The sequence below is a fragment of the Vulpes vulpes genome, chromosome 2, assembly GCF_048418805.1.
Source record: "Vulpes vulpes isolate BD-2025 chromosome 2, VulVul3, whole genome shotgun sequence".
Lineage (NCBI taxonomy): Eukaryota > Metazoa > Chordata > Mammalia > Carnivora > Canidae > Vulpes > Vulpes vulpes.
In genome coordinates, this window is record NC_132781.1 from 2,001,072 (window position 1) to 2,027,626 (window position 26,555).

At 65.1% G+C, this 26,555-nt stretch overlaps 1 protein-coding gene across 1 annotated transcript; it reads left to right on the top strand.

The window, feature by feature from the left end:
* The first annotated feature begins 15,487 nt into the window (after positions 1 to 15,487).
* On the top strand, positions 15,488 to 24,561 carry NPTX1 (neuronal pentraxin 1). Its single transcript, XM_072746398.1, has 5 exons — positions 15,488 to 16,058; positions 16,307 to 16,514; positions 18,673 to 18,917; positions 20,065 to 20,244; positions 20,932 to 24,561. The coding sequence occupies exons 1-5, from the start codon at positions 15,615 to 15,617 to the stop codon at positions 21,151 to 21,153; spliced, it is 1,299 nt and encodes a 432-aa protein (XP_072602499.1). The 5' UTR covers positions 15,488 to 15,614; the 3' UTR covers positions 21,154 to 24,561.
* The last annotated feature ends 1,994 nt before the right edge of the window (positions 24,562 to 26,555 follow it).

A 26,555-nucleotide genomic window follows, 5' to 3' on the forward strand; every position in this document is an offset into this window, starting at 1 on the left:
CCACACACGCTGAGCAGGGGGTCACCCAGGAGTATGGGGGCCAGTGCACCAAGCTTCAGTCCCACGTCCACCGGGACCAGCTCTGGGACCTGAGCCCAGTCCCTCAACCGTTCTTGGCCTCAGTGTTCACATCTGTAAGTGAGGACCACAGTGACATGTCCCTCCAGGGGACGTGCTATTCTTGGCAGATGCTCCTGCCGGGTGCTGGCCCCACGGTCCTGCCGACTGTAATCAAGAGTAGCCCGTGGGACCTGGGGGCAGGCGGTTCTCATGGGCACGTCCAGTCCCGCCAATCGGCAGATAGGAAGCGACGAGGGACGTGCCAGGCCCTGTGCTAGACGCACGGTATTTCTTCCAACCTGTGCGTTGCTGCTGCCGTTTGCAGACCAAGAGTCCGTCCCCGGAAACCCTTCCGTTCCTCGTTGCACACACCGCAGAGAAGCGCGCCGTGCCGGGCACCCCAAGTCCCCGCCCGGGCTCCGGTGCCAGCCTGACCTTGTCGGGTGGAATCAGGGTGGAGGAGGACAGTGGGGGCGGGAAGGCTCAATGCCTGGGTCCGAAGAACGTGAGGGGTGGACGCTCAGGGCAGAGAGAGGCGGAGGCAGGACAAGGTCAGTGCCAGAGGCCCCGAGGAAAACCTGATTACAGCGCAGGCTGGCAAGGGAGGCCTGGGCCGCGAGGAAGGTCGCCGGGTCCGAGAGGCTGCGGCCGGGCCTTGCTCTCCCGCCCCACACCCCGCTCGGCACAGGCCTGGAGCTGCTGCTGTGGGGCCGTTCCTCTGTGGGGAGCAGGGCGGGGGGGGGGCTGCTTCCCTGCGGGGGTTGGGGGGCGGAGACACTTGCTGCCCCCCTCCGCCCTCTCCCCCTGCCTCTGCTGCGTACCCCCTGGAGCCCATGGCCCCCAGCTCCCCCGACAGCCACTGCGTCCTGGTCCTGCGTCCTCCCTGTGGCCGGCGTCCACCCGCCCCGCCCACCCGCCAGCCCAGAAGGTCCCCTAAACACCCAAGGGCCACCACTCTGGCCTTGGGCCACACGGTCACATTTGGTAAATATCTGCACATTCTGAATGGTTTCTTACAGGGCATGTATATATTTTTTTAAAGTGTTACTAAGTATAAAAGTAAAAAAAAAAAAAAAAAAAAAGTGCTGTCACAAATTTTAAAGGAAAGGAGACAGAGACCCAGGGTTGGTGGCTGATAGAAGCCCTCAGCTGTCAGAGATGAAAATTGGGAAGTGAGCAGCCTGGGGACCCTCTGGGCCTTCTCAGGCTCAGGCCTGCCGGGTCTAATTAATCCGGCTTGATTCCAGGCCCCAGAGCAAACCACCTCCCAAATGAGGCCAGCACCCCCACCCTGCCACCAGGGAACAGCAGGGCTCCTCCAGGGGAGCTTTGCCACCAGCCAGTGCTCAGTCCCCACCCCCGCACGGCTGCCTGGGTGAGCCTGGTGCCTCCTCTGCGTCGGGTGGGAGACGGGGAAGCCCCACGGCCCCCAGCAGGCGGCCTGCATGGGACAGTCCGGGGCAGGCCTCAGCCCAGGGCTGCCAGCGGGACCCTCTGGGCCCAACCCCCCCGGGAGCGCAGACCATTGCCCACCGCCTAGATTCTACACCCAAAGAGCGGAGGCTTGGGGGGCGGACGGGACCGGCCCAGACATTGAGCCCCGGGCACCAGGGCCTGGTCCCAAAGCCCATGCCCACCGCCGCCAGGTTCACTGCCTCCCCCAGCCCCAGCTCCGGGCCCTAATCTCTGTGTCCCCGTGTGCCCTCTGCACATCCGGCGGGGGGAGGCGGGAGGACGGCGGACTTGTCACGAGTCCACTTGACAGGCTGCCCCACGCCCTCCCGGGGGCCGGAGCCCACGCCCACCCCGCGCTGTGCTGGCAGCTCAGACAATAAGAGGGAGCTGACCCAGAAAGGGCGGGCGACAGGCTGCCCCCTCCCCTGCGCTGGCTGCCCGTGGGGCTTGCTTGCAGCGGGCGGGGCGCTCCAGGCGGACCCGCCAGGAGAAACTTCCTGACGGCCAAGTTATTACCTTTATTTATGTCCTCCGTGGGGACGCTTGAGGCTTCGCAACAGCAAAACACTTTAAAAACAATAAAGAGGAGTCGGGATCCTAACCACAGGAATCCTGGAGCCACAGGCGCCGAGACAGCCCGTGCCTGGCCCTCTGCTCGGGGACCGGGTGGGCGCAGGGGCCGGGGTACCCCCGGAGGCCAGGGGTGGGGTCGGGGGCCAAGCGGACAGCGAGGTTGGCTCCACACACACAATGACGCCCAGGTACCGCGCCAGCTGCTTTGCACACCTCCTCTCCTGCCACCTGCCCTGGGGGCGCCGTCCCCTCCAAGGTCCTGTCGTGCTCACTGGCTTTCACACAGATTGAGGACGCACAGCTGGAAGGGGGTGCAGCCGGTATTCAAACCCAGGCTCGCAGGTTTATGGCCTCAGGAGGTGGGGACGTCCCTTTCCTGCTGTCCCAACACCCCCCCACACACACACGCTGCTCACCATCCCCCCCCCAACTACACCGCACATCACCTCCCACTCTGATGGCCTTTGTTGGCTTCTGCAACCTGGTCCCCGCCACCCCGGCCGCCTGGCCCCCACCCCAGGAAGGAAGTGTCCGCTGGCAGCAGCTCAAGCAGCTTCCTCCGCCAGACCAGGCTGCCCCGTGCACAGGGAAAGCTCTCGGGGCCAAGGCGAGCATCGAGGAAGTCACCGGAGGGGGGTTGGTTACCGCCACCAAGGAACAGAAGCCAGCGAGCCGGGCGCGGCAGGACCGGGCAGCCGGGCTGGGCCCCGCCGGCAGAGGCGCCGTAAGGCACGGCCGGACACACCAGGGCTTTCCCTCCCTGTGCCCTCTGGAGCCCTGGTGCCATGGGTCAGCAGGAGGCCCCCTGTCTGCCCTGGTGGCCCAGGGACCCCGTTGCTGCACCGGGGAAGAGAGAGAGAATGACCCAGAAGGCCTGCAGGGCTCTGGCCTGAAGCGACACTCTTCATTCCACTCGTGACCGGCCACTGCCATTTTGGCCCAGAGCCCCCCTTCCCGGGATGTGAGCAGTGGTGCCCTCTCGGTGGTGCCCATCAGAGTCCGCCTCTCCCAGAGGGCCCTCCAGGGGCCGGGGCGCAGGCACAGAGGGACGGGACGGGGGAGGCTGGGCCCCGGGGCAGACTCCACGTTCTGCAGTTGCCAACTAAGAAATCCAGACGGGGTCAGGCCACCCAGTGGTCCCACTCCCCGGCGTATACCTCCCCAGGAGTGAAAGTGGGATCCCAAAGAGACACGAGCACGCCCGTGTGCGCAGCAGCGTCACTCACGACGGCCAAACGCCGGGAGCAGCCCAGGCAGGGGTCCGTCGCCCATGAGTGGAAACACCAAACGGGTTAGTCCTCAGTGTTGAAGAGGACCGTGTCCTGACACCCGCGACGGGGTGGGCGGCCCTGGAGGCCTGGGGCTCCCCAAGTAAACCAGACACAAACATGGGTTACCCATTCATAGGAGGTGCCCAGAGGAGGAGGACCGGGGAGGAGGGCTGGGAGGAGGGCTGGGAGGAGGGCTGGGAGGAGGGCTGGGGAGGAGGGCTGGGGAGGAGGGCTGGGAGGAGGACCGGGGACGAGGGCTGGGAGGAGGGCTGGGAGGAGGGCTGGGAGGAGGACCGGGGACGAGGGCTGGGAGGAGGGCTGGGAGGAGGGCTGGGGAGGAGGGCTGGGGAGGAGGGCTGGGAGGAGGGCTGGGAGAGCAGCAGCGGGGGCGCTGGGGGAGGGAAGGGAGTCGGGCTTAAGGCGCCGAAGTTCAATTTGTGCTTGCCGCCGCCCCACTGTATCCTTCAACGGTTCAGCTAGATTTTAGATGTGATGTACTACACATTTTATTTAATTTTTTAAAATTTTTATTTATTTATGATAGTCACACACACAGAGAGAGAGGCAGAGACACAGGTAGAGGGAGAAGCAGGCTCCATGCACCGGAGCCCGACGTGGGATTCGATCCCGGGTCTCCAGGATCGCGCCCTGGGCCAAAGGCAGGCGCTAAACCGCTGAGCCACCCAGGGGTCCCAACATTTTAAAAGTTAATTAAATTCAGATTAAAGACGGGGTGGTGTTGAGCAAAGGTCCAGCCCGTGGCGTCACTCAGAGGCCCCCCTTCCTCCCTGGCGCTGACCAGCACCTGCACACCCTGCGGAGGGAAATGGCCACATGATCCTGATCGGCAGGTGCCCAGCGCTTCTCCAGCTGGCACCCCGCCAAGAGCTTTACGGGACTTACCTGATTTAGCCCTGGACAGAGCCCAGAGAGGTGAGGTCACCTGTCCGAGGTCACGCAGTCCGAGGCTGCCGAGGCCACCCTCTCACGGCCAGGCCACCCGATCTGTGAACTGCCCAGGAGTGTCCGGCAGGTGCTCTAGCAGGTGCTCCCCCAGATGCTCTCGCAGGTGCTCCGGGCTCCCGAAGCTCCCAGGAGGGGGTGAGGAAGCGGCGCTGCCCCGGCCTGCATCCGCCCGGCTCCTGGGGCGCTGCCAGGCCGGGTTGTCTCCACGAGCAGCCCAGGCTCTCCGAAATGCCTCTCTGGCCTGCCGGACAGAGCTGCCCGTCCTTTCTGTCTCCCAGGTGGTGCTTTGCAGCCACCCCCTCCCGCGCAGAAGGACCCGGTGCCCCCGGTGCCCCCTGCCCTGAACGGCTGCGGCCGCCCAGCTAAGTGAGCCTGTGGGCACCGTCTTCCCGCCCCGGAGCAATGATGCTCTGAACCGCCCCCCCCCCCCCCCACTGCAGGAATATTCACCTCGGCCTGCTTCCCCAGGAATGGAGGAAGGTTCCCCAGGCGGCACACAAGGCCCCCAAAAGCACCCCCGGGGTCAGGAGATCCTGGTCCTGGCCGGCTGTGCCCCGCTTCCTGGAGAGCCTGTGAACCTCACACCTGTACCCCCCAGCTCTCACCCCTGTGGTGCCTGCAGCCTGCCTGGGGAGATGGGCCCCTGCAGGGGCGTTTGGAGCCAATCTCTGTGCAGGCGGGGGGGGGGGTGGCCCTCCGTCCTGGTCCCACCTGGGACCCGAGGGCTTGCTGTGTGTCCACCAGCAGCAGACTAGGCCCCACGCGCTGATGTGAGTGCTGCCCACACTCTGTCCGGGACATGCGGCCTGTGACCCATGTGCTTGTGGGAGGGAGTCCCTACTCTGGGGGTGGGGTGGGAGGGCGGCAACACCGAGGGAAACGCACCTGACACCCCCCTTCCCCGATGTAAATGCCAAGGCAGCAAGTCAATTTTGCAAGCAGCACATCCTCTCTCTGCAGCTGGCCCCGGGAGGCTTAACCCGAATCCCTCTGGAACACAGTCAGAAGACCGGCCGGATGCACAAACCCCCCCGCCCTCCAATATCCGGGCCACTCGGCCACCGCCACCGGGCCCAGGCCAGCTGCAGGAAGTCACCCAGGAGGCCCCTCCGCCCCCACCAGAGCCACGGGGGAGTGGCCCGCTCCTGCAGCACCCACTGGGAAAGAAATCTCCGGGAGGGGTACATAGACCTCGGGGATGGAGGGAGCCCAGGTGGAGAAATGAGACGGACGGGCGGGCTTTCAGCACCTGCGATTCCCGGCAGGGGTCTCCTGGACCCAGGCTGCCTGCCCCACGGCCAGGTGGGGGTCATGGGGGCACGGGCTGCGCTTCCTCGGGGCGAGGGGACAACCTGAGCTCAGAGAGGGCCATTCACCTGCGGGAGGCCACACGGAGGGCAGCTCTGACCTGCAGGCTGGGAGGGCTTCAGGGATGGTCCAGTGACAAGCCTCCCCCCACCTGGCCCTGCTCCGGGGCCTGGGCTCCCAGGAGCTTTCCCCCCACCCCCTCCCCGTGGCCAGGGAAAGGGAATCGTGGTGCAAGCTCTTGGGAAACATTTTCTATGAATGGTCCGGTTCCCTCCTCCAGCCTCAGGAGTGGAGGCCCCAGCAGGCTGCGGGCAGCCAATAGGAGACGGACCTGCTGTTCCCGCCCCGGGAAGGCCCCCCCCTCCCTTCAGGCTGGGGTTCCCCCTCCCCGAGACCTCCTGTGCCCCCCACCTGCCTCCGGCCCCTGCCATCCTTTTAAAGGGAACACGGCAGATTTAAACCACAAATTAAATTTTTAATGAAACCGCATAACACGAGGGCCTGATGCACTGCAGTATTGATGAGATCACAGTGTCCGGCCGGCGGGAGTTCACCCCGGAAAGCTTTTTAGGATGTTATGCAATATGGAACCAAATTAATTATTTGCAACAAAGGGATCCGCGTCTCTGTCGTGCTGCTGGGGCCCAGTGAGTGTAAAGCGGGTGCTTTTCATTATTGTCAGCTATAAATGGCAGTCACGGGAAGCAAGCGGTGACTTCACAGACCCAATACTAGAGTGTGAGCGGAGATCACACAACGAGGATGAGGACAACGTGGAGTAGGGGGAGGGAATGTGTGTGAGAGAGAGGGGGGAGGAGGGACAGGGAGGGAGGGAGGCAGGGAGAGGATGGAGGGGACCTACCAGCCAGATACTGCAGCAAAATGCAGCAAATGTCTTGGAAGCTGGCTGGGAGCTCCCCTACCTCTCCGAGGCATCCCCTCACTTAAAGGGGCAGCAAGCAGAGCTGGGCACCCACAGCTGTAGGTCGGAGATGATGCCCCCCAGCTGGGGATGGCGCTGCCCGCGAGGAGGGCCTGTCCCCCGGGTCAGGGTGTGAGGCGGCCTGAGTCTGGCCATCACAAGGTGAGCTTCCTGGTGGCCAGGTCTCTATCCTGCTGAGTTACCCTCCCAGCTGCTCCTGGCTCCGGCTCAGATGTGGGTGCTCTCCTGCAGGACACCCCACAGCCTGCCCCGCACCTGGAGGGCACGTCGCCAGAACGGGGAGCCCAGTCCCTCAAAGCCGTGGGGCTGGGCCTGCACGAGGCTCCCTGGAAGCCATCCCTGGGTGTCTGGTCACCCCGGGTTAGAGCAAACTGGCCTGGGGCAGGAGGCTGGGTGAGGAACGGCCCGTACCCTGGACAGGAGCCGAACCACAGGGCCGTGTGCCCGCCTGCTCCATGCCGGTGCCACCTCCGTGCCCACCACTGCTCCAGGCTTCACCTCCTGACACGCTTCCTTGGGAGGCAGGCAAATCCCTCTTTCGTAGACGAAGAAAGAGTCTCCTGCGGTTGAGTGAGTGTCAGAGGTTGTCGGACGAGAGAGGGTGCAGCCCCCCTGGCTGGCCACCAAGGTGCACGCCCCACGACAGCCAGGCTGCTTCCCACGGCCGCGCGGCAGCCCTGCCTTCCCCCTCCGCTCCGCTCAGTGGGAGGTGGTTACGAGACAGCTGGCTGCGGCTGGGCGAGCGCCACACAACATGAGCACTGGGGGTGTCCCCAGACCGACCTAGGGAATCGGGAGACGGCAGGAAAGGGGCCAGCAGGGCAGTGTCAGAGGCCTGTGGACGGGATTCGGGGCTGCTGGGTTCGTGGGAGGTCACCCAGAGCCGCCGCGGAGGCCACGAGCTCAACATGATCGTACGTCACACCGAACAGACACTGATTCTACACGTGACAATATTTCGGGGGTGTTGTCCCCACCTCCACTTTCTTCCAAGCCGTCCTTCCAGCCGGAACAGTAGCCTAAATGATCTCCCTCCACTGGTGCCAGAGCTGGATCCATTCTCCACTGAGGGGCCAGCAGAATCTTTCTAAAATCGTCCCCTGCTCCAAACCCCTGGGTGGCTCCCCAAGACCCCAGTGTAGTCTAAACCTTTAGCGTGACCCACAGCTGCCTCCTGCTCACCCCACTCTCTGCTATAGCTAGTCCCAAACGCCTTGCTGCCTCAGGGCCTTTGCACTTGCTGCCTTTCCTCACTTCCGATACCTCTGTGCCAGACAATTCCTGCTCCTGCTGCAAAGCTCTGCTGAAATGTCACTGCTTGAGAAGGTCCTCTGTGACCCCCACAGCCTGGGTCAGGGTCCTGCTGTGTGCTCCCCAGACGTCCCTGAGCTAGCTGGGTTTCCCCAAAAAGTGGAGCTTGAGGCTGGTAGGTAGTTTATCTATGAAGTGGTCCAGGAGGGAAAGGGAGTGCAGGGCTGAGGGATGGAGCCGCCCACGTCTGCGGGCAGCAGGTGCTCGGCCCCGTGGGGCCTGCGGAGGAGGCTTACGAACCAGCCAGGGCCACCCACCTGGGGGTACAGAAGGGCTCTGGTCCATCGAGTCTTTGTGGGGTTTTTAAAAGATTTTATTCATTCCTTAGGGAGAGCGAGAGAGAGCGAGAGCAAGAGAGAGAGCAAGGGACCGCACATGCAGGGGGAGGAGCAGAGGGAGAGAGAGAAGCAGGGAGCCCCACGTGGGACTCGATCCAGCTTCCAGAACCGTGAGGATCTCTTCTGTGGATCCCGTGGCGTGGAGGGGGCGGCTTGTCCTCAGTGATGTCCCCTGTGCCCAGCTCCACCCTGGCCCGTGGGTGGTGCAGAACAAATGGCCGAGGCGGGCGGCGGGGGGGGAGGGGGGGAGGACATACAGGCAGAGGCCTACATCTCTCGCCACTGGAGACAGAGCGTGGGGCAGCCAGGAGGGGACGCGGGGGGCAGGCACACCTCCCACGGCTCCAGGGCCCTTCCTGGGGGCCCACCGGGGGACCAGCTCCTGCTTGGGCTCCTCGGGGCTCAGCCTTGGCCCAGTGACCCCTTGGGGACCCCGGCCCAGTGACGGTCAGCTGATCGGGCTGGTCCTGAGCAGAGGACGAGCTCTGACCGGTTCCTGTTTTCCTGCCTCCCCAACGCGCTGCGCCCCGCCGTCCCTGCGCTGAGCAGGAAATGGAACAGGAGATGAAGATCTTCCCAGAAAGAGGGTGTTTTGACCCCACGACATCCCAGGGGGAAGGCTTCATTCCTTTTTGTCCTCTGTTTTCTTCCCAGTCACCCGAACAATTTAAGGTTTCCCCCACTGCTCACGCGTGCACACACACACACGCACACGCACAGAGGGTGCTGGAGGAAGGCTCCTCTCCCAGGAGTCCCCCTGCGTCCCCATGACATCCCCAGAAGGGTAGGAGGGACCACACACCCCGCAGGATCTGACGGCTTCAGACACTGACTCAGCATCGCACAAGAAAGAGGTGGGATGTGCATCCCCAACCCAGAGCCAGCTCCCTGCCTCCTGCACGTCACCTGGGCTCCCCTCCGGCTCCGAGACCCTCCCTGCAGAGCTTCAGTCCAACAACATCCAACACCATTGATCCTGCCGGCTGTGCGCCAGGCCTCCGTGGCGTCCCTCCGCCCCGTGGCATCTGATGACATCTGTACGTCTCCCTGGGGGTCCTGCAGCTGGTAAATGGTGGGCCTGTGCAGGGGTGGGGGACCGCTTGCATGCTGAGCCACCTGCCCTCCTGGTTGGCTCCCTCCCTCCCTGCACCAGAGCCCCCCACCCCCCCACACATCTTACAGACATTGCGGATCAAGGTGGGGGATCGGCCCAGAAAGCCGAAATCCTGCCCCCCTAAGCCGCAGGTCGTTTAACGTCCATGCTGCGGGCCCAGCCAGACACGGTCTCAGAGGGATCCTAATATAGCTCCCGGTTAGTAGATGCCAATGTTTCAGGAAAAGTGCATGAAATTGAAACTTAAGACCAAGAAAATTCTAACCGCCAGAGCTGGAAGGCTCTTGGGTCTCTGCTGTCTGGGAGCCATCCCTGTGACACACAGTAGGTTCTGGAAGAAAGCCCGCTGACCCAGCGAATGAGCGAGGGAACGGAAACCCCGAAGGCAGGTCGTGCGTTACTGGAATTCGTGGTGCTGCTCGGGCCAAGGCGCTAAGGCAGGTGACATAAAACCAAGACCCCGGGCGCAGGGGGGCTTCGGCGACCAAGTGGAGGAAGGCCCGTGAGGGCGACTCGACAAGTGTCCTCTCCGCCCCCTGCATCGGTCCCTCCTCCCCCGGCCTGAGCCCCAGGCACCTGCCAGCCTGCAGCCCCCCAGCCCCCAGCTGGTGCCCAGGGCACGAGGCTCCCGCGCTTCCCCTGCCTGAGAGCTCCCAGCCCAGGCCTGAGGCCTGTAACCCCGGCCAGCACACCCCGGAACACCTCGAGGCCTCCCCTCATTCTGTTTCCTATGCCCTGTCCTGACGGTCGGCAGATGGCAGACGTGATGTGCAAGGACACATCCCGCTGGCGGCCGGCACCCACCGCACCAGCCAGGTGCTGCCAGCTGGGAGGAGCGGACCAAACCGACGCTCACTGGTGTTGGTGGGGCGCGGGGGCCCCGGGGCCACCCCAGAACCAGCTGCCACATTTACTAGGTCTCAGAGGGCAGAGAAGGCCGCTCTGATGCCACAGGTGCCACCTAAATGGCTGGGAGCACCAGGGCCTGGCCTCCCCCGTGTCCTTGAACGCGGAATTCAGCTATCCAGCTATCGTACCAGAAGGGTCCGCGTCCTCTCCTATGTCCCGCCCTCTCCCTGGGTGACCGATCCCCCACTCCCACCGTCCTGAGCTGGTGGCCTAGTTCAGCTGGAGGCGGACGCTGACACCCCCAAGGGGCCCACTGAGAGCTGGCTGCCGGGACAAGCGCCCGGACGGGGTGGCCTCGGTGGCCTCAGTCTGCCCCTGGCTGGCAGAGATGCGCACCGATGGCCCCGCTCCCTGCAGGCCCCCGGCCCGCCACCCCCTGGCCCGACCCCGAGGGCAGAGCCAGCTCCCTCCCTCTGTTAGCTCCTCACCCCAAGTCACCGCCAAGCCCTAACCTCCCTCTGTTGTCCCTTCCAGCAGCGCCTGGAGCCGGGCCCCTCTGCAGCGTGGGCTCCTTCACGGGGGTGCCCCCCAGGGAAGTGTTCCCAGGTGGGATGTCTGTGCCTCCTGGCCCACGGGAGGCCCCGCGGCCCCCAGCCGGCATGCACAGCTCCCACCCTCTGCTTTCCACTTTATTCTTCAAAGATGAAAGGCGTCCCCTCCGTGCATGGCATGTCCCCACCGCCCCCGCCGCTCCCTCCTTGCTCACTCTTCTAGACACCTCCCTGGGGTCACCGCCTCAGGACACCGTCCTGACTGCTGAACCCCGGGCTACCCGTCCGCCTCGGCTTGGGGGCGTCTCTGGTCCCCGTGGCACGCACCTGCCCCACGGAAGGGGCACTTACACCTGTGTAGCCCGGGAGCCGCCGTGCCCTCTGGGACAGAGACGACTGATCCCTCTGTAGCCCCGGCACCCGGCCTGCCCCTCAGTCGATGCTCGGGAAATATTTGCTGAACTGTGAGCAAACCTGATGAATATTTACACTGTTACATGCCCACGGCTCTGCCTGGCACCTCAAACGGCTGCTCCGGGGAAAGTGCGACGAGACTTCCCGGGAAGGGCTCATGCTCGAGCCTACAAAGCTCCCGTGTATGGGGGTCGGCCCCAGTTGGCCCCCCGCCCCCGTGTGGGGCTCAGGGGAGGAGCCCCCCAGGGCTGGGCCAGCGTCACCACACCGCCTGTGACCCGGCAGCCGCCGCGGCTTTGGTGGTTTCTGCAGGCGGACGTGAATGTGTAAGGCCCACGGAGAAGCAGGGCCGCGTCTCCTCCAAGGCTGGCGGGCGGGCAGCTCCTCGGCCTGGGCTCTGTGGACCTGGCCTGACGGGCCTAACCCCTCCTCACGCTGCTTTCCCCCGGTCCCATGCATCAGGGAGCTCTTGCCTTGGCCGGCCGGGGCTCCTGCGCTGAGTGGGGCGACGGCGGGGGGGGGGGGGCAGGGCCACGGCTTGCCCCCAGTTCTGCCTCCACTGGACGCGTGTGGTCTGGGGCTTCTCAGGCCTCTCTCGGTGTCCCCATCTGTCAAGTGAGGACAGTGGCCCACGGGGGCCTTACGGGCATGAATGAATGTGGACAGACGGCTTTGCAAAGGGACAGCTTCTTGCTTGCAAGATAGGGTGATTATTGCACAGGCGCCCAAGAAGAGGGCTGGAGGGACTGTGGGGTGGGGTGGGGGGTGCGGGGAGGCCACGCCCGGCAGGGCCCTGTCCCCGTCACACCAGAGTGGGTGGGCAGGGTCTGTCAGCGAAGCCGCTCCACGGGGACCGGGGCTTGCTGTCAGAACTGCCCCGTGCCCACCCCTGGAGCCCAGCATCATCTCATGGGGCCAGGAGGGAGTCACAAGGCCTGCCCCGCTCTGAGGGTCCAGCTGCCCCGTTGATTGTCACCTGGTGTCAGCCAGAAGCCCGTTTCCCCTGCTCCGGGGACAACCCTTGGGTGCCACACATCGCTACACCTCGCGTGAGGTGTCTAACCACAAAGAGAAAAGTGCATCGATCACATCGCAAAGCAAGCACCGCCAGGAAGGGACACAGAACCCAGAGACACAGAACACGGCCGGCAGCGTAGGGGCTGTGGGGGGCACAGAAACAAAACCAAAACACCACCTGGGCGCGCTGCAGGAAGTGTCCCCCACGTGTCTAAAATGCTAGCCCCTGCACGCCTGCAAAGGGTCCTCCCATCGAGCTGAGATGCCAGCCCACCCAGCAGCGGCCCGCGGCACCTCCTCCGGAGCGACGTGGACCTGATGGAGCCGCCTGTGCTCCAGAGCTGGCTCCGGGAGGACTCCTGCCTTCTTCTCTTCCCAGACAGGAGCCCACGGCCCGCCCCGCCCCACCCTCTGCTCCCCGGCCTGCCCACTTCAGGGGTAGCTATTTAAAAAGGTAGGGTGGGCCTCAATGCTGGACAGGCTCAGAGTCAAGGGCTGGGTGGGCCATGTCCCCCTGTCCGGTGTTGTCCTAGGTCTTCCCAGCATCTTCCCGGGACCCTCTCTGCACCCATCCCCTCAGCACCCACCCGGTGGCCCACTCTTGCCCACCCCTAGGGGAGCCTTCTGTGCTCAGGTGAAGGTTCTAGATGGGTTCATGGCTTTGGTCCAGGGAGAGGACAGACCCGGAGACGTCACAGGTCCTGGGCACAGCATCAGGCTGGGACACAGCCACACTTGCCCCCAGCCCTCTGTGCCCTGCCTGCCCTCTGAAGGCCTCTCCATCCACTTCCACCAGGGGTGTGCAGAGCGGACTGGCACCGGCTCGTTGCTACGTTCTCAGGAATTTGCAAGTGGGATTGCTAAACGTAGCCATCGTTAAAATCTAAATTACACAAACTCATAATTAAATAAATTATATTAAGAATAAAGGTGATACTCAGAACTCATCAACTTCTAATTATTTTTATTACATTTTACTATTATCTGTGCCTGTGAAGTTGCTTACACCTCTTGCATACTTAGGGTGGGAAAGCCCCGAGGACTATCTTCTGGGCTCAGCATCCAGGCTTACAGCACTTCCTCCCCGCCTCTGTGCCCCTGGGGTGACACCCAGGCCAGGAGAGGAGAACCGCGGGTCCACAGAGGAAGGTGCCCCTGCACTGGACCTTCCCATCAGCTAGCTGGGCAGCTGGGGGTTCCTTCTCCATGGGTTTTGTTTCCCCAGCCCCGGGGCTCTCGGATATCTCCGCGCCCTGGGGACGGAGAGGAAGCCCCAGAAACCATTAGGTCTGGATCCTTCCCTGCCCAGGATTGAAATAAGGTAGAGGGATGGAAGCTTGGCCCAGCACCCACGGTCCCTGCAGGGCCCCCCATCCCATAGCCCTTCTGGGGGGGGGTTGCAGCGCTCCAGGGGGCTGGGGGTGGAGGGCTCCCGCCCTGGGCCGCCGTGACCTCCCCTCCGAGCTCCACACTGCTCCCCCCCAACGCCCCTGTGCCCACCGCCCCAGGCCCACCTCCCCTCCGAGGCCGCAGCTCCATCCCCTGCGGAGCGGCGGGGCAGGCGCCCTCAGTGCCAGGTGCCGGGTCTCCTCGGCCGTGGTGGGCGCAGGTGGCAGGTGAGCCCCGCCCGCCCCGGGCTCAGGACGCAAGGCCGGGCCGGGGGTTCCCCCTCCGTCTGCGCAGCCGGCCCGGGCCCCGCGGGGCTCTTCTCCTGTGCCCACGCGGCCTCTGCGCCCTGGACCCCCGGGCCCCCGGGCCCCCTCGCCTCCGAGTGGCCTCTAGCCTGGGCAGGTCGGGGCGCGGGCCAGCGGGGGCGCGTGGGGGGGCGGCGGGGCTCGGAGCCCACGACGCCGCTGCGGCCCGCGGGGTCCCTCTGGCGCCGGGAAGCGGAGGCCGAAGGACGCGCGGGCTCCGGGGAGGTTCAGGGATGAGGCGCTCAAGGACCGCGGGCGGCGGGGCGCGGGGGCGCGGGGGGCGCGGGGGCGCGGGGGCGGGTTCTGACCCAGGTCGCCACGGAGCGGGCTGCGCCTCGAACCCCCGGGCGGCCGCGCACCCCGGGCTCCTGGCCCCGCGCCGGGGGCAGTGCGGGGGCGTCCGCGGGGCCGCCGCTCGGCCCGGGCTCCCGCTGGCACCTGCAGCCCGACCCCCGCGCACAGTGCGGGCCCGCTCGGAGCGCCTGGGGCGCGCCGGCCGCTCGGGCCTGTCGGAAGCCCCGAACCGGGCGTCGGAACCCGGACGGAGAGCCGGGGCCCAGCCTCGCGGCGCCGCTTCTCGGGAAGCAGGTGCAGGGGGCGGGGGTGGGGGTGACTGTGAGTCGAGCCACCGCGAGGGCGCTCGGCCCGGGCCGCGACCCCGCCGAGGCCCGGGACCCCTCCCCACCTGCCGCGGGCCGGAAAGCCCAGGGCGCACGGACACACACGCGCACACGCGCCTTGGAGCCGGGAAGGCGCTGGGGGCGCGGAAGGGTCCCGGGGCCCCTCGGGAGCGCCCGGCCCCGCGGCGCCGTCTGCCCGGAATCGGGCCGGAATCGGGCGGGCTCCGCGGGCAGGAAAGGCTCGGTGGCCGGGGCGGGGGCGGGGCGGGGCGCGCCTCCAATCCCCGGGGACGCGTGGCGGGTCCCCAAAGCCCTGGGCCTGCGGGACGGGGCAGGAGAGCCAGGCCCTGGGCCGTGGACAGCTGCACCCAGGGGCGGGCCGGCTGTGCAGCCCCGCACGCGCCCGGGAGCCCCGCGGCAGCTCGGCCACCACCTCTGTGGACTCGGCGGCGGCGCGAGGCTTCGCTCCCCAGCGCTCCTCCCCCCGCGGACGGGTGTAGACGGTTCGAGTCCCGGAGGGCCCGCTCCTGCCTCGAGCACCCCCACCCCCCCCGCGGCCGGGGCCCGAGGGTGCTCCGTGCGCCCCAGCGGGTGCAACCGGATTCGGCCTCCCGGGCGCGCGTAGCCCCGTCGGAGATGGGGGGCATCAGGCGGGTGGCCCACCCTGCAGCGCAGCCCCCCGCCCCCCTCCCCTCCCCTCCCGGGGCTCTCGGGCCTTGGGGCGGCCGTGCCGGCTCGGCGGGGGGCGGGGGAGGACGCGGAGCTCGCGGCCCCGGGCGCGCCCCCACGACCCCCGCCGCGCCGGGGCCCGGCCGCAGGCAATTAAAGCGGGATTCCTCCCCCGCTGACGTCGGCGGCGCCCGGCCCCTCCCGCGGCGGCATAAAAGGCGCGGGCTCCGCAGCGCGGGCGGCAGTGGGGGCCGGGCGGCGCGGCGGTGCGGACTGCGCGGCCGAGCCTCGCGGCGCCCAGAGCGCGGGCCGCCCGCCGAGCCCCGGAGCGCGCCGAGCCCCAGCCGCGCCCCAGCCGCGCCCCAGGCGCGCCCCGGCCGAGCCGAGCCCGAGCCCCAGCCGCGCCCCAGCCCAGCCCCAGCCCAGCCGAGCGCGCCAGCGCCCGCCCCAGGCCCGCAGCCATGCCGGGCCCCCGCGCCGCGCGCACCTGTGCGCTGCTCGCCCTTTGCCTCCTGGGCAGCGCGGCCCAGGATTTCGGGCCGACGCGCTTCATCTGCACCTCGGTGCCCGTGGACGCCGACATGTGCGCCGCGTCCGTGGCCGCCGGCGGCGCCGAGGAGCTCCGGAGCAGCGTGCTGCAGCTCCGCGAGACCGTGCTGCAGCAGAAGGAGACCATCCTGAGCCAGAAGGAGACCATCCGCGAGCTGACCACCAAGCTGGGCCGCTGCGAGAGCCAGAGCACGCTGGACGCGGGCGCCGGCGAGGCCCGGGCCGGCGGTGGCCGCAAGCAGCCCGGCGCGGGCAAGAACACGATGGGCGACCTGTCCCGGACGCCGGCCGCCGAGACGCTCAGCCAACTCGGGCAAACTTTGCAGTCGCTCAAAACCCGCCTGGAGAACCTCGAGGTCCGCGCGCGCCGCGGCTGCCCCTCCGGCCCGCGCGCCCCTCTGCCCCGCCCCACCCCCACCCCGGCCCGACCCCCCCACCCCGGCCCGGCCCGGCCCCCCCCACCCCGCCCCCCGCAGTCGGCCGCTCCCCGGCTCCCCGCCAGGCCGCCCCCGCATCCGCCCTGAGGGGACCGCGCCGTGGGCCTTGCGCTGGGTCCGGCTCCGCGCGTAACGCTGTGGTTCCCCCCGCCCTTGCACCCCCGCAGCAGTACAGCCGGCTCAATTCCTCCAGCCAGACCAACAGCCTCAAGGATCTGCTGCAGAGCAAGATCGATGACCTGGAGAGGCAGGTGCTGTCTCGGGTGAACACTCTGGAGGAGGGCAAGGGTGGCCCCAAGAACGACACGGAGGAGAGGGTCAAGATCGAGAGCGCCCTGACCTCCCTGCACCAGCGGATCAGCGAGCTGGAGAAAGGTAGCCCGGGGCGGTCGGGGTGGGGGGCTCCCCCGCCAGGCATGCTGCCCGCCCGGCCGGGCTCCCTGGGCCACCGGACCCTGCCTCGGGTCCTGGCTTCCTGCATCGCTCAGCTCCAGGCTGTAAAAGCCCTGAAGCTCCTCCAGCCCCTTCCCGCTCCCCGAGTCCCTGCCCTGGGTTTTGGGTTTCCAGGCGGTGTTCCTGGTAGGTCTGGGGCCCCCTGGGCTGGGGACCTCAGGAGGGAAGGGTAGCGGAGTGAGGAAGGGGTTGATCGGTGTCGGCTGCACCCCCTGCGCACACACACACTGGAAGGATTTTTCCAAGTCCGATGCATTTAATCTTCAGTAAGTTTGCACTGTAGCTGTGGCGCTCCGAGCCCTCCCTGCCGAGGAAGACCGGCTCCAGCTGGTCCCCGTCCCCAGCAGAGAACGGGGCACCGGCTGGGGATGGTCCTCCCGGTGCCCAGTGGATTTGGTCCCCGAGCAGGTTTTCTCTCACGCCTAATGCACCCCTGGTGTCCTCTGGGGATCTCCGGGTTCCCCGCTTCAGGTGAGCACCCCTCCCCGTGGTTTTATTTCCTGAGTGACCCACAAGCCCTGGCATCTTGCATGTCCTGTGGTTCCTGGCTCACCAACGCTGGCCAGCCCCAGCTGCACCCCGGGGCTCACAGATGAGCTGGGCTCAGCCTTGAAGTCACGGAAATCAAACAAGGTTGTAAAAGGGGGGGGGGGGTCCTGGGCTGGGAGCGGGGCCACGTGACCCTTCTTGGACCGCAAAATGTGCCGGCTGGATTTAAACAGTGCCATCTTAAGGCATGTTATATAACTGAAAAACAGATCAGGGGAAGGAGGGACGGGGGAGGGAGGGGGGAGGAGGGGGAAGGAGGGAGGGGACGTTGGGGGAATGAAAACCACCCCCTAGGGAGGCCAGGGGCTGGATCTGCTCCAAGGTGTGTGTTGGGGGGTGCGGGAATGCGAGCCCGAGATGTCTGGGGGAGCCCTGAGGGGGCCAGCCCGGCCGTTCCTTCCCTGATACCTGACTTGGATGGCGGGTTGCTGGCCCAGCAGGATGCCTTCTAGAAATAATTCTTGGCCTGGGGGCCTGTTTAGTTCTGGGCTCCCTGGCGAGCCCCGGAGCACACCCAGGAGCTGGCAGGTGTGTGTCTTCCTGGCTCCGAGCCTGGTGCCTGTGCCCACTGCTGGGTTGGAATGTTTTGCCTGGAGTCAGTCACACCACACCCAGGGCCACAGCTCCAGTGCGTGTGTGGGTGGGGAGGGGGCAGACAAGCGTTCCCCGAGACATCGCTGGCAGGCAGGGAGCTGGTGGCTGTTGTGTAAAGGGAAGCTATCAGGCCAGGAGCCTGATTTTTCAGGAAACGCAGAGGAAGCTCTCCCTGAGAGTGAGTGGCACAGTGCTCAGAGCAGTCCGCTGGGCCGGGGCTGGGGGCCGGCTCCCTGCTGTCCTGCCCTCCGTGCGGGGCTCCACGCCGACTCTAGAAGAGCCTCAGAAGAACGCCTTTCCCTCCCGTGGGGGTAGATGGGATTCTGGAAATAGCCGGAGTCCTCGGGGCTGGTTGATCGGGTCAGGAGAGTGGCCAGGGACTGCAGCACGTCCTGGGCCTGAGAGGAGTGCGCTGGGCACCGGGGGCCTGGTTGTCTCGGGTGGGAGTCCAACACGAGTATTTGTGAACACGGGCCGGCAGCCTGCATCCCTGGAATCGGGTCTGTGAAGGGGCTGCTGGGGGGAGCCAGGCTGCAGGAGACCCCCTGCCCCTGGGGCTGCACCGTCAAGGGCCGGTTTACCCGCTGAGCGCTGACCCATTCCCTGCCGGTGCCCACCGCGCAGCCTAGGCACGGAAGCCTCCAGCCCCGCACGCTCCCCCCACCCCCCCTACCTCCCCAGGGGCAGGATGTGGGAGCCTGACCAGCCAGTGCAGAGATCTTGGGTCAGCTCTTTTGTTCTGGCCCTGTGCCCTCGGGCAGGGCAACGCTTGACCCTGCTGGGCCTCCCTCTCAGCTACCCTAGAAGGGAGAGCAGTGTGCTTGTCCGGCTTCCCAGAGCGTGGGGGGGCGGGTGGAGGGGAGCACCGAACGGTTTCCGACGACAGGGACAAGTGCTTTGAGGTGCAGATGACAGGACTGTGTCCTGTCCTTTCCAGGTCAGAAGGACAACCGCCCTGGGGACAAGTTCCAGCTCACGTTCCCGCTGCGGACCAACTACATGTACGCCAAGGTGAAGAAGAGCCTGCCGGAGATGTACGCCTTCACCGTGTGCATGTGGCTGAAGTCCAGCGCGGCGCCCGGGGTGGGCACACCTTTCTCCTACGCCGTGCCGGGCCAGGCAAACGAGCTGGTGCTCATCGAGTGGGGCAACAATCCCATGGAAATCCTCATCAACGACAAGGTAGGGGCCCTGCCCACCTGGCCCCGTAGGACAGCGTCGTGGGGGCCCAGGCCCACGCGGCTGCTGGGGCGGGTCTGCAGCGGGAGGGACACACAGCCAGGGACGCGGCTGTGGCCCCACCAGAAGGGCAGGCAGGCAGGACTCGGGGGGGGATGTGACAGGCAGGAGGGCGCCCTTGGCCATGCTCCGTGGACGGGGTGAAGCTGGAACTGCCCCAGACGGAGGCCGGAGGATGATCCAGAGGGTCCTGCGTCCCTGGGATCGATCCCTGGCTCCTCCTCCCCCAGCCTGCCGCAGAACTGGCTTTGCTCCTTCCGGGGGGAGGACCGCAGAGGCTCCCCGGGTGGTAATTCTAGGGTGGAGATTCTTCCAGAGTCCAGACCTATACCCTGCTCGACCCCTGCCCCCTGGGCCCTTGGAGGGTGCGGCCTCGTCCCTGCGGGGAGCCTTCTCCACCCTGGCCTTCTGCGAAGCTCAGAACGAGCTGCCAGCCGTCCAGCCCCCTCGTCGCTGTGCCAGCGCTGCTAGTAAACATCTCAAGCTCAGGCTGGGGATTGGAACCCAAGCCCTCACTGCGGATGCCGTGACCAGGAAGGCTGTTCCTTTCTGAGCCCCAAGTGAAAGGGTCTACGGGTCGCACCGTCCGCCCTCCCTCACCCCCCAATGCTGGAGAGGGAGGGAAAACCCAGGCCAGAGGCTGGCCTTGCGCTTTAAAAGGGCCGGTGCCGTGCCCCCTGGCGTCGGAGTCTGCAGAGGCTGTGCAGTGTAGACCTAGCAGGAGAGCGGAGAGGCCCAGACGGTAGCCGTGAGCTGAGACCCCAGCAGTGGGCCTCTCCCTCCCAGGGCCGGTTTTGTAGACCAGCAAAGAGGGAGGAGGGTGAGGATGTTGTGTGTTCAGATGGACCTTAGGGACCCTTGACAAATGGTCACATTTCCTGTGTGACTCCATGGTTCGTTGATGGATGGGGCCAGCGGACAATAAGGTCTCTGGGGGGGCAGGTGCCGAGACAATTCCCTAACGGCCCCTGGTAATTATTTTAAACGTCGCGATGGGAAGAGTAACAGTTGAACCGGCGAGTGGCGACGATCACTGACCCTGTGCCGTGCCCTGTGTCCATTGTGTCGTGTGTGTCCTCCTTCCTCCCAGGTGGCCAAGCTGCCCTTTGTGATCAACGATGGCCAGTGGCACCACATCTGCATCACCTGGACCACCCGGGATGGGGTCTGGGAAGCCTACCAGGATGGCACCCAGGGTGGCAATGGCGAGAACCTGGCACCCTATCACCCCATCAAGCCGCAGGGTGTGCTGGTGCTGGGCCAGGAGCAGGTACTGGCCTGGGAGCTGGGGGGATGCCGGCTGCGGGGGGAGGAGCCCCAGAACCAGAGGAAGGACAGCATGGCAGGCGGGTGGCCGGGTTACCGGGGGCAGCAAGGAGGGAAGGAGCCACGGAAAGCCGGTTGTGTGGTGGCTGCGGCAGGGTCCCTGCCCTGTGGGTGGGAGTGGGCTCGGTCTGCGTGCTCTCGGGGGCTGCAGCAACACCCCCGGGCACGGGAAGGCTAGTCCGCCGTTAGCGATGCGTGATTTATTTCCTGGAAATGGCTTATGTCCCGCTGGGCAGCCAGAGGGAAGCGCAGGTGGGAGGGTCCCAGGCCTTCTGTTCTGTTGGGCTCAGCAAGGAGTGACACCTGAGCTCCTCCGGGCCCTGCTCCTGTGGTGGTGCCAGGCCCCAGCGGCCCCCTCGCTGGCCCCCTCGCTGGTGGAGGGACGGCCCGTGGGTGAGGCAGAGTGCAGGTGTTCCCGGGAGAAGCTCTGCATCCGGGGCACAGGTGGCCAGTAGTGTCCCCTTTCCTGGGCTCCCCGTGGGAGGGGGACCGATGTGTCACCAAAGACCCAGAGATGTGAAATGTCCTTGGGGGTCCATGTGAGAGAGCCCATGATGGGGACACATCACGTGCCCCCTTGAGAGACCCCCCCATGGCCCCCTCCACCCTCACTCTCTGCTTCTCTCTCGAGGACACTCTGGGCGGCGGGTTCGATGCCACCCAAGCGTTCGTGGGCGAGCTGGCCCATTTCAACATCTGGGACCGCAAGCTGACCCCCGGGGAGGTGTACAACCTGGCCACCTGCAGCAGCAAGGCCCTCGCGGGGAACGTCATCGCCTGGGCCGAGTCCCACATCGAGATCTATGGGGGGGCCACCAAGTGGACATTCGAAGCCTGTCGCCAGATCAACTGAGGCTCCTGCCGGCCGAGCCTCCCCCCTGCTTGTGCGGTGATGACCCTCTCGTGTCTCCTTCTCTCCCTCTCCCCAGGAGTGACTCAGGCCCTCACACGCCCATGCGCACGCACACGGCCTGGCTCGCCCTTGTGCCCCAGGGGAGGCCCCGCTCCCCTGGGGGAGCCCACCCTGGTTCCCCGCTCGCGCTCGCAGGCCCATGCGGCCGTAGGTGAGGTCGTGTGTGTGTGTGTGTGTGTGTGTGTGTGTGTGAGTGTGTGTGAGTGTGTGTGTCTCGGGGAGGCGCTTTCTTTCAGAATGAGCTAGCTCCTTTCCTCCTCTCTCCGCGGTGTCGGGAAACCCCGAGGGGGCGAACATGTGAACCTGCCGAGCCCGCGCCCGCGCCGCCCGTGGGCCCCGGGGCCGCGCGGCTTCTTCCGCGCCCGCGTCTGTCTTCGCAAACCCTGTCCGGCGTGGCCGGTCTCTGTGTGGGAGGATACGTGCCTCTCAGCGGTCGGCTCGAGGCCGGGGGGCCTCTCCGCAGAGACTCTCTCTCGTAGCAGGAGGGGATCGTCCTGATGGGGCCCTGGGGTGGCAGCTCGTGCCCTGGGGCCGGGCGCGGGGCGGGGGAGGGGGGCCGGCCTCGGGCAGCGGCCAGTGCCCGCCCAGCTGGTTTGCATGCCCAGCTCTCGGCTCGGCCCAGCACCGGTGCCCGCCCCCCAGGTCCGCGGGCTCGTCCCTCCCTTGCGGCTGCCGGCTGGCGCCCCTGGGATGAGGGGTCCCTCCCACGGTCCAGGAGGCCCCCTTGCCTTTGGCCTCGGGCGGCGGGGACTGGAGGTGTCCACGGGTCAGCTCCACGGAGGACCCGTTGGACCAGGAAACCCACGTTCTGATTAAGACCCAGCCAGGTCGGGCCCCTGATGCTGGACGTGCGCGGTGGTGAGGTCCAAGCTCATCTTGACAGCCCCCCTCCTCCCGCACCCCCGGGGCCCGCGGGCTGGCGGCCAGTCCTCCCCGGGGCAGGGCCTCCGGATGCCTCCACACGGAGCCCGGCAGGGCCTGAGACCCGCTCCCCATCACAGGTCCTGCAGGGCCCCCCCCCCGTCACCAGCTGGTGACCCCCAGGCCCCCCAGAGCCTTTCCTTCCCCGCCGTGAACAGCACCCATACACATTTCCTCCTCGTCCTTCCGCGGCGGGGGGAGCGTGTGTGTGTGTTTCTGTGTGTGCACGCGTGTCGAGAGCGAGAGCGAGAGAGAGAGAGAGAGAGAGAGAGAGCGCGCTCCAAGACGGATCACGCCCACGGTGAGCTCCCTGCTCTGTTGTACCATCTGGGGGTCGCACCCTGGACTCTGTCGCCAGGAGTCTAATTAGCAAAAGGCTGGCACGTCTTTCTAGAAATTCTCCCGCACTGCCTGGCTCATCTACAGCTGCAGACATTTCTTCGGGAGGAGCAGGTGTTCCCATCTTCTGTCCCTCCCGGGGGCACCTGTCTCCTTAAACGCAGGTCCGTGTTGTGTCGGAAACCTAGTGCATCTGTGTGTGTCTGTGTTGTTGTCTCTGTGTTAGTGTTCACGTGGGCGTCCGCGCGGCACCCGGTGGCCGTTCCCCAGAACGGGTGCGGGCCGGGCGCGCGCGCTGCGTGTTGTGGTTCAACAGTGGCTTTTTTCTGAGACCATCGTGCTTCGTCAGAGCCCGTCGGGTTGTGGCATCTTTGGATCTGCAGGGATCTTCTGTGTTTGCATGTTCCTTGGGGTGGCGCGTCCCTTGCTCCTTTGGTCCGATGTGTGTCCCCCCTGCCTGCATGGACTTCTGGTTCTGTGTTGTGTGCGCACTGCCACCCGTCGTTCCGTGACCATCCACGTAGCTACCGAAAATGGCTGGATAAGCAAGCCAAGGGTGTCGGGGGAGGCCCGGCGAGGGAGCCGTCTCCCTCTCCCCCTCCCCACTCCCCAAACACACCAAGAAGTATTTTTCACATGTAGGTTGGCAAGGAGCCTAAACAGAGCCCATGACTGGGACGGAGCGAGAGCTTGGAATCACCCCTCTAGGCAGGTCGGCCCCACCCCTCACTTCAGCCCCCGGCGGCTGTTGCTTAGGCAGAGGCCCGGGGGGGTGCTGGGTGCTCCCCTGTCAGCACCTGCCACCAGCCCCTGCCGATGATCTAGCGGACCCCAGACCACCGTGTGCCCCCCGCGGGGCCGGTGGGAGCTGTCCGTGCAGGACCACAAGCCATCCTCTGCCCCCGCCAGAGCCGGGCAGAGCCGACCCCAGACGCTACGCCTACACCCCCGTGGCCCCCTGCCCCATGCACCTTCCTCGCCCTCCCCGGCCGCACCCCCGCGGTGCCGGGGACAGAAGCTGACATTTGGCTCCCTCCCCGCCCCTCTCCGGGGCCTGTGCCAAGCCCCTTGACTCCCGCACTGTGTTCACACTTGGCACGTTGCTGGCCCCGAGAAAGGTCGATGACACAGCCACAGATCTAATCCACGTAGTCTCCCATCTCCTTAATCTGACCGACGCTCCCTCTTGCACTGAATACCACATGCCTATCTCAGGTAAGCCGTTTTATAAAATAAGAAGATGCACAGCACTGCCGAGGCGGTGTTGGCTCTTGCCGAGCTGGTGTCCCACAGCTCCCCGGGTGTCCGAGCTGGGGAGCTGCCGACAGAGGCTCTCCGGGCCCTCGGGGCTTAGATCCCACTGGAATCGTAAGCCTTCTTGCTTTTGATAACACAGTATTATTTCTCTTACTGTAGAAGAAAAAAGTTTATTACCAAACAAGAGTATTTTTATGAAAGAAAAGGACAAACCTATAAAAATTAACTCAACCTATATCTCCCTGGAAAATACTTTCAGGCTCCGCCAAAACGTAGGATTGAAAGCGTGTATTTTGGAAGAAAGAGATACATTTTGTATGCTTTCTTTTCCTTTTTGTAGATTCCCGGTTTATTTTCTAAGACTGCAAAGATCACTTTGTCACCAGCCCCGGGACCTGAGACCAAGGGGGTGTCTTGTGGGCAGTGAAGGGGGGGAGAGGCCGGCGTGAGGTTCAGTCATTCCAATGAGCTCCAGAGAGGGGCCACGTGCGCTCAGAGGTGTTGGGGACCAGGATGCGAATTGGCCCATTCGTGGTGGACCCTTTGCCTCGGAGCCCATCAAGTCCAGGACTTGATGGTCAGTTCCAATCCCGGTAGAAGAAACTAGGGCTGCGTGTTGTTAACACGAAGAGGATAGGACGCTTTATAATCTCATGGCAACCAAAATGTGGCTTGACACAGCCGTGGTTTCATCTCTTAAAACACAGCGTGTACATTTATTCAGCTAATGATGGGAAACGTGTCACTTCCGGGCACAGTGGACTTAAGTGCAATTTGTCCAAAGGGAACAAGTCATTGAGGAGAAAAAAAAAAAAAAAAGCCCAATACTTAGAGTCCCGATCTTGTCTTATTTGCCAAAAACAAACAAACAAATCCAACAAAGCAAACCCCCCCTGGTTGATATTGTTACAATGTATATACTGTATAATATGAAAGAGAATCGACGTATCTTACTTTTTCATTATTTGCTAACCAAAGCTGTACATTTTTCATATGATCTGCAGCCTTTTGGGTATCAAATGGGTCAAAACCATGGGACCTGCCACCTCCCATCAGCAATTCTGGAAATGCACTATTTCTACTGGTATTGCTTTTTTTTTCATTTTCTTGCTGAAACGACATGAATTGTTGAGTTTATTTTTACACAGTAAAGAGTGAAGAAAGACGGTGGTGTGCGTGGAGTGTCTCTTTCCTCAAGCTCGCCGGGGCCACCCCGACCTGCCTCAGGGAGGGGCCGCCCGGGCTCTGTGCCCCTGGCAGTCTCACGGCCTTTGCTGATGCTGGGACATGGGTGTGGGGGGCGCTGGGGGGGGGGGCTGGGGTTCACAGGTGCCACTGGCACGGGGGCACAGAGAGGGAAGGGACGCCCTGGCTGGGTGTGGCCACACTGGGCTTGGGGTGCAGAGTGCCCCCCACCCCCATTCCTCGCCTCACCTGCAGGCCCGCTCCCTCCTGGGCGCGTGCACTGCCCCCACCGCCGCACAGCCGGGCGACGCTCCAGGCCACCCCGGGCTCGTGCTTCTCAAGCCACCCTGCTCTGTTCTTTGCCATGTCACTGCCGGCCGGATAGTGGCCAACACCTGGTCACCTCCCCTCTTCTGCGGTTCCCGGGCCCCTTCCCTGCACTCAAGTAGGAGAGCATCCCCACAAAGGATGAGGGATTGAGACAAGGGGGGCAGGTGAGGCGGGGGCTTCCCTCCTGGCCCCTCGCGAGCTGAGCCAGACTCTGCATGCACATAGAGCTCGTGAGCCGCTCCAAGGGACAAAGGGACCAAGAGCAAAAATAGCCCACCTGGTGGATTGGTCTCCCCACCGCACCCCAACCCACATGTGCGCAGCGGCTTCGCGGAAGGGGTGAGCCCCCGGCTTCTCGCTGGCACTGACCGTGCTCCTCGCCTCGCCCACGGACTTCCTGCCTGGTGCGGTCAGTGGCCTCTGTTGGGGGCCCGGGAGCCGGCGTTGGCTGGGGCGTGAGCAAGGCCCCTGGTGGCCAATGGGTCAGTTCTCCCTGTTGTGCCTGCGGGAGGAGCCTCTGGGCCCCAGAGCTGCCTGGGGGGGGGGGGGGCTGCAGACCTCACACCTGGCCCTGTGGCCGGGCCGGGCCGGGCCATCCCCGCAGCCGCAGCCCACGCTCTGCCTCTTCGCGTCCCCTCAGGAAAGCGCGTGGTCAGGTGCGCGATAACGTCACTCTGAAGGTTTTCATTTCCCCGAGGAGCTCGTTCAAAGGCTCGGGTGTTTCAACTATGATTAGAAACGAGTTTCCCTCCACACCTCTCCCGATCCTGGCGCATCAATGAATGACGTTGGGGGCCTTGAAATGGAAAACGACCGCTCAGGGGAGGGCTGTGGGGCGCCGGCTCGTGTGGGGGTCTGAGCAGGGGGACACAGGCTTGGGATGGTAGCGCCAGAGTGTCTGGGGTCAGCGATCCCAGGAGCCCATCGGACGCCTGAAACTCCTCTCGGCTTGCACACGTCTGGTGATGGGGAGCTCACTATCCCACAGAGACCGTCTGTCCCGCTTTCAGACAGCTCCGCCAGGGAGTTTCCTTACATGTTTCTGTTATCTGCCTTTTATTTTTTGTAAGATTTTTAAAATTTACTAATGAGAGACACAGAGAGAAGCAGAGACACAGGCAGAGGGAGAAGCAGGCTCCATGCAGGGAGCCCGACGTGGGACTCGATCCCAGGACCCCGGGGTCACGGCCTGAGCTGAAGGCAGACGCTCAGCACTGAGCCCCCCGGGCGCCCCATCTGTTCTCTTCCTTGGATCCTGTGCTCGGTTGCTTATACTGAGGTGCAGCTTCCACCCACCTGTTCCCACATGT

What these genes read in the sequence shown, in the direction of transcription:
- NPTX1 (XM_072746398.1), top strand. Translation starts at nt 15,615, where the DNA reads ATGCCGGGCCCCCGCGCCGCGCGCACCTGTGCGCTGCTCGCCCTTTGC. An exon ending in GATCAGCGAGCTGGAGAAAG is followed by an intron (nt 16,515 to 18,672) that starts GTAGCCCGGGGC and finishes TGTCCTTTCCAG; the next exon opens with GTCAGAAGGACAACCGCCCT. An exon ending in TGGTGCTGGGCCAGGAGCAG is followed by an intron (nt 20,245 to 20,931) that starts GTACTGGCCTGG and finishes TTCTCTCTCGAG; the next exon opens with GACACTCTGGGCGGCGGGTT.